The sequence below is a fragment of the Gymnoscopelus braueri genome, assembly GCF_963280865.1.
Source record: "Gymnoscopelus braueri genome assembly, chromosome: 13".
In the NCBI taxonomy this organism is placed as follows: Eukaryota; Metazoa; Chordata; class Actinopteri; order Myctophiformes; family Myctophidae; genus Gymnoscopelus; species Gymnoscopelus braueri.
Genome location: NC_137615.1, coordinates 4,367,537 through 4,380,100, shown reverse-complemented (window position 1 = coordinate 4,380,100; position 12,564 = coordinate 4,367,537). Strand labels below are relative to the sequence as shown.

Below are 12,564 nucleotides of genomic sequence, written 5' to 3'. Positions count from 1 at the left end.
AGGCAAGAATTCATATTTAGGAACAGGAGGAGGAGCATATTCAGGAGCTCACAACACATCACATGTGCTGTGAGCTTGTATGTGGGCTATTTTAAAAAAAAAGAAAAAACGATTAGGCAATTACTTTTAGCCTTATGCCCAAAATGCGGAATGAGTATGATGTTGTTTTCTCCTTCTTTGTTTATAATGGTTCAGTTGATTAGTTTGATGAGCAGTTGCAGCCCCATAGTGTGAAGGTGCTTTACCGGTGTGTCCTCCTCCTCTCTGACATCTCTGTTCTTCTCCTCTGGTCTCCTTCTAGGACCAGGAGACCAAGCTGCTGCAGGACAGAGACCAGCTGCAGGTCAACTGGGATAAAAAGGTCTGTTCACCCATCATCACCTTCATGTTTAACCCATTCAACCCGGGAACGCATCTGTGTATAACCACTTAAACCATTATTTTATACTTTGGGCTATTCAAAAACTAGCAGATCTACAAGCTCATAGAGCGGCACCGAGTGCCGCGCTATGAGCTTGTAGATCTGCTTTTTTTATTTTCTTTATTGTGAAATTGTGTGCAAATCTTATATATATATATATATATTTTTTTTTTTAAAGTGAACATTTGTAACTCAAATCTTTGCTTCTGGGAGGTCCCTGGAACAACACATTTTGAGATGGGGGTCCGCGGTTAAATACATATCAATTTGTGCATTTATTTTGTACATTTGTAGAATCCCCAAAAAAATATATACCGGTATTCAAAGATTTGCAAAAAATGTCATGATTTAAAACAATAAAATAGCAGATATACAAGCTCATAGTGCGGCACTCAGTGCCGCGCTAATGAGCTTGTAGATCTGGTAAAACCACTCCTCTGGCTTTGATATGTTTATGTTCAGCCTTATAAAAATCAGAACCGGTATTAACAGGTAGAGACGCTGGACACAAGGAGGAAGGCAGGAGGAGAACCAAGGCTACTGAGTAGGAGGAGGATTAGTTGGAAAGTGGTGGAAAGTAACTAAGTACATGTACTCAAGTACTGTACTTAAAGGGATAGTTCACCCCTAAAATGATGTTAATACAATACAAGATATACTATTGTGGTGATTGTATTTGGTCTCTTCTATTGAGACATTTAGATCCTGTGTCTTGGTTGGACTTGACCTTTGACACGATCCTGTTTCTGGTTTGACACAAATTTTCACCTGAGGGTCAAAAGCACTGGTTAAAATGTCATAACATTAACACACTCCCTGCCAGAGTTTTTTTTATTCCCACCCAGTGCCAGCATTTTTAAATATTTTTGAACCTTTTTGAACCATTTTTTAAAAAGTAATCACAAAATATTTTCTGTGATCACCATCCTAACGGTGATCACATCATTACACACACAGGAGTCTCGTAGAATCGTGGAAAAAAATCAAATCCGATCACGGTAATCTGTTCCATAATTGCAGCCATTTGAAAAAAAACATGTTTCACCAAAAAATACATGGTTAAAAAAAAAAGTACACAGAAGCCGAGATACAGGATTTTTAAGTAATAAGTTAACCAGGGAGTGAATGGAGCAGTACATCTTTGGATAGCGATATCTCTGGTTCTGTGTGGAATTTTTCAACAACAAAAAAAAAAGTATGTTTTTACTTTTATTTAAAAAAACGGACATGTCCGTTTTTGGCAGGTGATGTGTTAAGTACAATTTTTAGGTACTTTTACTTTACTCGATTACGTACATTCTTGCAACACTTTATACTTGGACTTGTATCAGAGTGTTTCTACAGTGCATTTTGGTATTGGCTACTTTTACTTAAAATAAAATAATAAAAAATATCACAGTACTTCAGCCACCAGTGTTATCTTGTAAGCTGAGTGGACCAGTACAGGGTGAGTCCAAATTGAAACCATAGCTCATCATGGCATCCACATTTTAAGAGAGAGACGTATACCTACAGTATGTGTCTTATCAGAAGACACATGCCCTCCTCTTATACCCTCGCACGCAGGCCGGTCCACCTTTAAAGAGCCCCCCCCCCCCCCCCCCTCTCTTCAAAGGCCTTGGCCCTGTCATAAAGCATGTGAGTACAGAGGGCCCGTTCTTAATGAGCTGGCCCCAAACCAGACCACGCTCCTCAGGTGAAGATCAGGGGCTCTTACTTCTTTTTTTTTTAACCCATCAAGACCGGGAACGCACCTGTGTCATTTTTTTTATTTTTAGCTATAACCATTATTTTATACTTTGGGCTATTCAAAAATAGCAGATATACAAGCTCGTAGCGCGGCGCCGAGAGCTTGTAGATCATATTTTGTGTAAATCATTGAATATGTATTTTTAAAGCAAACATTTGTAACTCAAATCTTTGCTTCTGGAGGGGGTCCCTGAAACAAAATATTTTTTACAAATATTCGCTTTAAAAAAAAAATATATATATTCAAAGATTTTCACACATTTTCACGATTTTTCAAAAAAAAATAGCTGATCTACAAGCTCGTAGCGCGGCACTCGGTGCTGCGCTACGAGCTTGTATATCTGCTATTTTTTTTGAATATCCCAAAGTATAAAATGACACCCCGGTCTAAATGGGTTAAGATCTCTCGCCCAGCACCTGGGTCATCTTCAAAGCCCCTCAGTCATAAAGCGTGTTTGGTGTGTGTGTGTGTGTGTGTGTGTGTGTGTGTGTGTGTGGGGGTGGGGGTGGGGGGGGGGTTAGACTGGCACATCTGTGCCCCAGGCAGGCAGGCAGGCAGTTCGGTGGTACACCTGCGGGGGGAACCACTAGCAGGGCCTCCAGGCCCCCTTTTCTTTCATCAGGGGTCAGAGGGTCAGTTAATTTTCACTGCTCTCTATATGAGAGCCACTGTAGTGTAAAGGCTTTGATGTATTTTCGGCCATTTCTCTTTCCACACACTTCAAACACATCCTGTTTTTTTTCTTCTTTTTTTTTAACGTCCTTGAAACGGCTCAGGAATCAGGACTCATAACTCAGGTGTTCTTAAACGTTTTCATGTCAAGGACCCCCAAATTGATATGTATTTGGCCGCGGACCCCCCCCCCCCCCCCATCTGAAAAGAGTTTGTGCCAGGGATCCCCAGAGGAGAAGATTTGTGTTAAAACAAATACTATTCAAAATTTGCCAACATTCTAAAATATCAGATGTACAAGCGTGCAGTGCGGGGCACACAGTGACACTCAAGGACCCCTGAGGGTCGTGTCATGTTTATCTGCCTTTATTTATATCTGCCTAACTCTACTCTCCTAACACCGCTGATTCATCCTGCCTTATGTTCTCAGCCTATCACAATGCTTGTTACAAAAAAAAAATCTAAAAAATTGCTAATTCAAAAAGTTGACTTATGTAACAAGCGTTCTGATTGGCTTAGGACATAGGCAATAAGGCACAATGATGCAGCAGTGTTAGGAGAGTAGAGCTAGGCAAACATGTCAATTTCACCAACAAGTGAGTTAGGCAATTATGCTATGAGGCTAACGAAAACATTAAAAAATAACATAAAAGGTTTAAATATGGAGATACTAAGGTGTCCACCGGAGTGGTTCTCTGGTTCTCCTCTGGTATGTGTCTCTTTAAAGAGTCTTCTTTTCCATTCCTCTGTAGTGTTGTGTTTTAAAGGAGACATGTGTGCAGGGAGGCCATGGAGGGGTATCTGGACACAGCAGGGGCCCAGATGGTCACCATAGCTCCTCATAGAGAGAGGAGGGGAGGGGAGGGGAGGGGAGGGGCCAGGCCCACATGGGTGATGCTGATGATAATGATGATGATGAGATGGCAGCAGAGAAGTGGCCAGGTGGAGAAGGTCACATGACAGGAGGGGCTGATGAGTGATGTTTGATGCCCCCCCCCCCCCCCCATCTAATTCTCTCTGTCTGTCTGTCTTTCTCTCTCGCTCTCTCTCTTTCTGTCTGATTGTCTTGTCTGTCTGTCTGTCTGTCTGTCTGTCTGTCTGTCTGTCTGTCTGTCTGTCTGTCTGTCTGTCTGTCTGTCTGTCTGTCTGTCTGTCTGTCTGTCTGTCTGTCTGTCTGTCTGTCTGTCTGTCTGTCTGTGTGTCTCCCTCTCTCTGTCTTTCTGTCTCTTTCTTTCCCTGTCTGTCTGTCTGCCAGTCTGTCTCTCTGTCTCCCTCTCTCTGTCTTTCTGTCTCTTTCTTTCCCTGTCTGTCTGTCTGTCTCTCTGTCTCTCTCCTCAATAATAATCATAATAATAAAGCTTTATTTTCATAGCACGTCTCTTAACAACGTGTCCTTGTACCGTACAGTTAAAGACGATGATTAAAGGAGACAATAATGCAACAACAACATGAATTATGACAGAGCAACAAAGCCTGCTTGTCATTGCTATTGTTTCATTGCCTTGTCAAGGCAATTAAACAATAACAATGACATAAATTAAGCGAGTGAAACATATTAAGTCGTAATGTGAGGCACTTGCTTGCTGTCTTAAGGCCAATACATGCTCCTTGGGTTGCCGATGGCCTAGTGCTTAAAGGGGAATTTTGGACTAAAGTTTTCTTACCTTTTCTATGACGTTATGATATCTTAGGATGAATGGTACAGTAGAAAATTTTCATAACTCCACCCCTAAGCCGCCACAGCTTAAAAGGTGCGCGGATAGGCCTTAGGTTAGATCACATATTTTAATAGCTTTTTTTATTTAATTTTTTGGTGAGATCTGACGTTCATAGTGACAGAACACTGTCCCAAAAAAAAAAAAAAAACAGAAGTCTCGCTAGACAAGATTGAAATCTCGAGATTTCAATCTTGTCTAGCGAGACTTCTGTTTTTTTTTTTTTTTTTTTTTTGGTTGCATAGTGTTCTGTCACTATGAACGTCAGATCTCACCAAATAAAAAAAAAAAAAAAAGATATTCAAATATGTGATCTAACCTAAGGCCTATCCGCGAGTAAATGCGAGTCACAAGTTTGATTTCCGAGCCCGACGGCCATTACTGTATCCTGTCAGTCAACACTGCACTATCAAAATAAAGGCAGAACATTCTCAGAACCTTTTCTCAGAAGTGGTTCACCTCCAGGTGTCCTGCATGGCTCTCTGAACTGGTTCTGAAAGCCTTTCCCCAACCCCACCGTTTGTTCCCAACGTCGGAAGTAGCATGTGTCGGCCTTCAGGCGGACAGAAAGGCCTTTTTGTAGACTATAGAGATTTAAAACTGGTCTGTCTGTCTGTCTGTCTGCCTGCCTGTCTGTCTGTCTGTCTGTCTGTCTGTCTGTCTGTCTGTCTGTCTGTCTGTCTGTCTGTCTGTCTGTCTGTCTGTCTGTCTGTCTGTCTGTCTGTCTGTCTGTCTGTCTGTCTCTCTCTCTCTCTCTCTCTCTCTCTCTCTCTCTGGGTCTCTATGTGTCTGTCTCTTTCTGTTGCTCTCTCTCTCTCTCTCTCTCTCTCTCTCTCTCTCTCTCTCTCTCTCTCTGGGTCTCTCTCTCTCTATCTCTCTCTCTCTGTGTCTCTCTCTCTCTCTCTCTTTATGTTGCTCTCTCTCTGTGTCTGTCTCTCTCTCTCTCCGTTTGTCTCTTGAGAGCTGTCTGTCTCAACCTGCCTGTATTGACCCAAGCAAAAATGATTCCCCTTAGTGGATAATAAAGCATATCTAGTCTATTCTAATCTAATTAATATCCCTTTCTCTCTCTTCCATGTATGTCTCTCAGGTCCAGGCCGTCCACAATGAAGCAGAGAAAGAGAGAATGCTTTCAACGAAGAAGGCAGCCCAACTGGAAGAAGCACTCAGGTATTTGTCCTTCGCTTACACGTGAGTGACTTATAGAGAACCAGCCAAATAACGTTGGACCGCGTTCTACCCGCAATCACACACCTGCCGTGACAGATTATGAAATGATAGAACGATGTCCGTCTCAAATCTAATATTTAAAATTGTTGAGATCTGATAGGAACCAGTTACACAGTCTGGCACACGGCTGCACGTTTTCAAAGAGGCCTGTTGTTTTCAAACTGCACGCCACGTTGTGAGGCAATCTCAAACTGAACTGGAATCCATTTTAGTTTGGTTCTGCCTGTTAACGCCATGAAACAGCAACCAAACCTTGTCTCGTAGCAGTTAAAGAAATAAGTCTTGTGTGTGTGTGTGTGTGTGTGTGTGTGTGTGTGTGTGTGTGCCTGCTGGGTAGTTTTAAATCTATAGTTTATTTAGTCGACTAAAATGTATTTGTGCGGTGCATTGATGGCATGGTAATAGCTGATTTTACACTTGGTTGCATGCTGAATATAGCCGATCTACAAGCTCGCATTGTGAGCTTGTAGATCTGCTATTTTCAGAGCGCAACACCCGAGCGCAACCAAACATAAAATGACTTGTCTTTTATTTCTACTGGATCTCTTCTCCACTAGTTTTTGTTTGTTGATGAAATTGTCAATACATTTAGTCTTAGTTGTAGTCATCATAGATTATTTTTTATTTAGTTTTTATTTAGTTTTCGTCAGTGAAAAAAGGTAGTAGACGAATATTTTTCGCCATAGTTTTAGTCGACGAAATCAACACTGATACTGGGATGTGAAGGAACATGAACACACCATTTGTAGCTGTGTGTGTGTGTCTGTGTGTGTGTGTGTGTGTGTGTGTGTGTGTGTGTGTGTGTGTGTGTGTGTGTGTGTGTGTGTTTGTGTGTGTGTGTGTGTGTGTGTGTGGTCCTATACCCCATGCTCCGCAGCCAATCGAGTGTCTCTACGCCAGTCTATCGGCATGTCGTGTGTGTGTGTGTGTGTGTGTGCTACAGATGTGTTAGTTATAGACGTGCACACACCACAGGAATGCAGTTAGCGAGACGTCAGCCATGTGTCTGAGACAGAGCTGATATGGTTGTCGTCGGGCAGAAAACACATATCTCCTTTTTTTAATATAAATGTAGGCCCTACTTCAATATGCAAGAGTGTCCCACAAAAGTAGTGAAAACAGCAGATCTACAAGCACTGCTATTTTCACTATTTGTTTATGTTACTTATGTAATAATAATAATTTAAAAGGCTTTTTAGGCTTTTGGACGTACAAGGTTTACGCCCGACCAGCAACGATGTGGTGTCTGAGGATGACGTGCAACACGTTTAGTCACTTAATTTATGGATGTCAATAAAACTGTCAATTAGGATATTAACCCTCCACACCCCCCCCCCCCCCTCTCTCTCTCTCTCTCTCTCTCTCTCTCTCTCTCTCTCTCTCTCTCTCTCTCTCTCTCTCTCTCTCTCTCTCTCTTGGTTTTATGTTTAGCTCGGGTGTTGCACTCAGAAAATAGCAGATCTACAAGCTCACAACGTGTCGCGCTGCGACGCGTTGTGAGCTTGTATATCGGCTATTTTCAGCATGCAACCAAGTGTAAAATCAGCCATGTCGACGCCATCAAGGCAACCGCCAAAATACATTGATTTAGTCGACTAAAACATTTCAGATGACTAAAATATGACACAAACTAAATGGAATTATACTCAAAAGACTATGACTAAAACTAAATCAAAATGTGCTGTCAAAATCAACACTGCCCTGAGGCTGCACCCTGTCAATAAAAGCAAAGGCTTCAACTGTCCCAGTCCAGACTGCTCCAGTGTCTTCTTTCTGTTTACTATCCTTTTTTTGTTTGTTTTTGCTTCTACCTCCCTCGGTGGCCCTGACATTGTCCTTGTTCGCTGTGTGTACGGCAAAACATAGACCTTAAAGTAATACTAGGTAACCTTTTCAACAAAACTAAAGTTAAATTGTATATCTTTTGTTAGTGGCAAAAGTTTCACAACACCCACTCCATGAATTTCACCCCCGGAAGCCTTTTATTTATATATTTTCTGTTGAACGGTGTCGGGGGGGACTTTCCCGGGAAAATGACGTCATCCGGCCGGAAAACGGAGGCGGAAATGCACTGGTTTCCTGTTTGGCCAGGAACTACCGCAACGGTTTCCTGTTTGGCCAGGAACTACCGCGCTAATAACAAAAAGGAACCTCACGCTGATTTTAAGAGAATGTAGGATTGGAAGATCGAAAAAGAACAGAAAAAGAAAGCACAGCTCATGGTAACTAATGCTCCACTGGCTAAGAGAAACGATCCGTAGATAGTATAAAACAATTAAAAGATCGCTTTTTGAAACGCTTCCGGCTTCCGGTGAAAACGAATGGAATTCTGGGTAATCGAGGACTACGGAAATTGTATGCAGTGACGGTAGTGACCAGCAGAGGTTGCTAAAAATCGTTATTTGTGAATCTGCATTGTACAACTTTAACTTCAGAATTAAGCACTGGGTGTATGTAATGAAATGACCCTGTAGAGCGAGGCATCCGCCGGGGTCTTGCCAGGCGGACGCTTCATGGCAATTGTAGGATCACAGAGAATAATGTGTGTTGAATCATAGATGTTGTTATTACACTGGACTATAATAAACAACTATCTGAGGACACTAACTGCTTTGTGACTATTAGCACTGTGACTGAGATGAAGCCTTTTCAGGGCCAGCCTAGAGAGAGCCTTGATGTCCACATTATGACCCGCTGATTGAATTGTTCCAGATCCAGATCACAGCCATAGCATTCTGATCCTCTGGCGGACTTTTCCACTTAAACGGCCCAAAGAGGTTCTCTTTGATGTGTGGCTGCATTGGGGACATGTGGCTTGAACAGTGTTGTTGGAGTCTTAACGCAGTCTGGTCCATGGAAACCCCTCCTCGCCGTGTCGCAGACAGGTCAACCCCCCCACCCCCCCCCCCCCAATACACGTGAGAGGCATGTGTTTTGTCTGGAGAAGGAATCCAAAGCAGTATTAACCCATTTAGACCCGGAAATAATCTGTATCACTTTTTTATTTCTTTGGCTATTAAAAAAATAGCAGATATACAACGTGCTATGAGCTTGTAGATCTGCAATTTTTTAAAGAATCTGTGCAAATCTTTCAATACATATATATTTATTTTTCAAGCGAACTCTAATCTTTTCTTCTGGGGGATTCTACAAAATAATTCTAAATCCTACGTTTTTTTTGTTTTGTTGAAAAAACGTATGTTGCTATAATATCAGTGGTTCTCAAACTTTTTCATGTCAAGGACCTCCAAAATTATATATATGTATTTGGCCGTGGACCCCTCCATCTCAAAGTATGTTGTTCCAGGGACTCCCACCAGAAGCAAAGATTTGAGTTAAAAAAAAAATATATATATATCAAACAATAATATCTACTCAAAGATTTGCACCAATTTTAATTTTTTTTTCTAAAAAAGCTGATCTACAAGCTCATAGCACTTGGTGCCGCGCTATGAGCTTGTAGATCTGCAATTTTTTGAATAGCCAAATCAATCTAAAATGACACAGATGCGTTCCCGGTTTTGATGGGTTAAGGCTGATTTTCTTTGATTGCTTGGGCAGTCATTCTGTGTGGCGGGATTCTGTGAAATGAAGGCTATCAAGTGTTTGCTGTTGATCTCTTTCTCTGTCAGAGTTTCCTCCTGAATCAGTGAAAACACTCACTCCTTCAGGTATACTTTTATTCAGACCAACCACCAACGCGTTAGGCCCAAGCCTTCTTCAGCATGATCAAGTTCAATCAAAGTCCCTGGGGCTTTTTTGTGTTATGCTTTTAGCATAACTTTTGACTGTACTACTTGTACTGTTAATAATCTTGTTAACAAAGTAATCAATTAATCAATCAATAACAATGTGTTTTACAGTATATGTGCCTTTATAAAGGGGACCTAACAGCGGACCTATAGGGCATAGCAGTGGCGGCCATTTTATGGTTCCACTTCAAAATAGTCAATGCATTTTTTCCCATTGACATTTCCAAAAATATTTATATCAATTAATTTAAGCCTAGAATCAAGCCTTCCAGGGTCCTGGTGAATCATGACCATAACACGTTTGATTCTGTGGAAAAACTTTTTTGAAAACGGCAAAACAAACGGTATTTATTAAATATAGTATATCATATAATTAAATATAAAATAAAATAAAATCACAGAAAAAAAATTTAATGGTCATGATTCACCAGGACCCTGGATGGCTTGATTCTTGGCTTAAATGAATTGATATAAATATTTTTGGAAATGGGAAAAATGCATTGACTATTTTAAAGTGGAACCAGAAAATGGCCGCCACTGCTATGCCCTATAGACACCAAGTAGCTTGTAAAACAGGCCAAGCTATGAATATCAACACAATCACAAAACATTGTCACAGTTGTTGTTTTTTTGTCGCACTATTATTATAAAAAAAATTTACATTTAAAATAGTGAAAATAGCCGATCTACAAGCTCAAAACGTTGTGAGCTTGTAGATCTGCTATTTTCACTACTTTTGTGTGACTCACTAAGGCATTCATTTACGGAAAAAAATACATAAAAAGTTGAATTATGGAGAAAAAGCTTTCTGCCCGACAACAACAAAATCTAAGTTAGTACCCCTAAAGAATGACTCAGATATGCACTTGTATACAATATACGAAATAGAACATAGAAAAATAGGGGGAAAAAGGAGAAAATACAATTTAAAGTTAAAATAAAAACACCTCCATAGAACAGTGGGTGTGAAAGTGGGGTACGGACACCCCCAGGGGTCCTGGAGAGAGTTCCCAGCAAAAGTAAAAAGTTTGATATAACCACAGCCTTTAGAATCCTCACACTTCTCCTGAACCCTGCACGCATGCTGGTTGTTCACTCACAGGATGGATGGAAAAGGAACCCATCGCTTCAGGTTTGCGAGGATGAAGGGCGACTATGAAAAGCTACAAACCGTTACAGTACCAACCCAAAAGCTATAAGCTCTGCAAAAAGACAGCGGCAGGAGCCAAAGCCCGCAGGCACTACCTTGATACAAAAAACAAAAAAACACAATATCCAGTCTGTTCTAGTCTTCTCGTTGAGACTGTTATATTCACACATTACAGGACGAGGAACGCCTCAATCCGCGAACCTATTTAAAGCCGCCACGTGCCAATCGCGTAGATCTACGCGAACCGCCGGTTCGCGTTGATATCACCAAAAGTGCACTTTCGGATTTGTTTTATCCATTTCCGGTTCCGGTTTGACCACCGGAAACAGAATTATTTGGGATCCGGTTTTGCCGATCCCGTCGGCCCTCGTTCAAATGACGAAACTGAAACTCCATTTTCTCCTTGTAGTTTTTTCTCCTCGCATATCACTGTTTAACGTAAACCGTTCTAACTACAACAATGGAGCTCCGTTTGACACGTGGATTTCACTGGTAGAATCAGTGAGATGTCGCCGATGTATACAGACAGTGCACAGCTCAATCTTATTTTAACAAGGTCTATGGCGACGTGAAAAAAACAACAATAACACGTTGGCACTGGTGAGTACATTATGAGATTAACGTCTGGCATGGAATGTGTTTAAGGGATAGTTCACCCCCAAAATGACTTTTTTTCTATCGACCAGTCACCCCATGGAGACTTGAATTCATGGATATATATATATATATATTTTTTTTGTCGCATTCCTATAAGCCAATAATTTGATGACCGGCAGCGGTTCCGGTAGGAGAGTCTCCTTTGTGTCTCCTACCGGAACCGCCGCCTACCGGTCCGCTGGTCATCAAATTATTGGCACATTTGAACTAGATACCCATATTCTCAACTCTCAATTCCTATACTGATCAACTCCAAAGCAAAGCAGTGCTACGAATTGCGCAAAAAATGCTCTTTACAGGCTCCTTGTGTGGAGAGTTATTGTCTCCGCCAGGCCGAAAGGCATGGCGAGAGAGAGTATGTTTTACCCCTGTCCGTCCGTCCGTCCGTCCGTCCGTGTGTGTCCTGTCTGTGTGTTAGCAGCTAATCTCCGGCACCGTTTTTCACACGCACATTCCAATTAGGCCGAGGAAGAAATGCCACCCATTTCACATTGGCCTGTTATAGCGCCACCAGCAGGTCTAATTTAGCAAAACAAATTTTTCGAACAAAATGCCTCAAATCATGAATGCAGTGTCCGATTGCCGTGAAAGGCCTAAGAAGAAATGGCACCCTTTTCACATTGGCCTATTATAGCGCCACCAGGAGGCCACAATAACGTACCTGACCTGGCGGAGACCTGTGCTCCGAGGAGCACTTTTTCTAGTTTCATCTGATTTCCTCTGACGCATGTGCACGACAAGGTGCCATCGGCCCGACCGTTCGTCATCATCATCTGACGTCGGACCCGACTGCCATTCTGTAGTCTGTCTGCTAAATCATCACGTTTGTAATTTGAGGCAATGCGTGTTTTATTGTATGTGTTATGTTGGAATTGCTTCAACCTAAGAGTAACATAATGAGAGTAAAAGCTGACGTGAAGGATCTTCTCATTCGGGATGAGAAGATTCCCATGGGTGTGTGGAAAGAAAGAGATGCCACATTGTTCAAAACCCAAGGCAATGAAACGGATCATAACGGCGGCAGGCAGGCAGCCGCTCACACCATTAGTAGGGACACGATATTATTTGTTGCTGTGAAACAGAAGGAGAAGAAGAAGTGGTGCTGACTGACTGACTGATGTGGCATTTGGTGAAGCTAATGAGGAAAAGCCCTGGATGTAATACTTTGAAAAGGTCACTGAGCTAATTCTGCTGTTTCTGGCTGCTGTCACTGCAAA

At 41.8% G+C, this 12,564-nt stretch overlaps 1 protein-coding gene across 1 annotated transcript in view; it reads left to right on the top strand.

Moving 5' to 3' along the window:
• Positions 1–12,564, top strand: part of cep112 (centrosomal protein 112) — a 206,174-nt gene that overhangs the window by 81,389 nt on the left and 112,221 nt on the right. The window contains exons 16-17 of the mRNA XM_080448099.1: positions 302–361; positions 5,649–5,728. Coding sequence (XP_080304225.1) covers positions 302–361; positions 5,649–5,728 — 140 coding nt within the window. The remainder of the gene's footprint in view (positions 1–301; positions 362–5,648; positions 5,729–12,564) is intronic.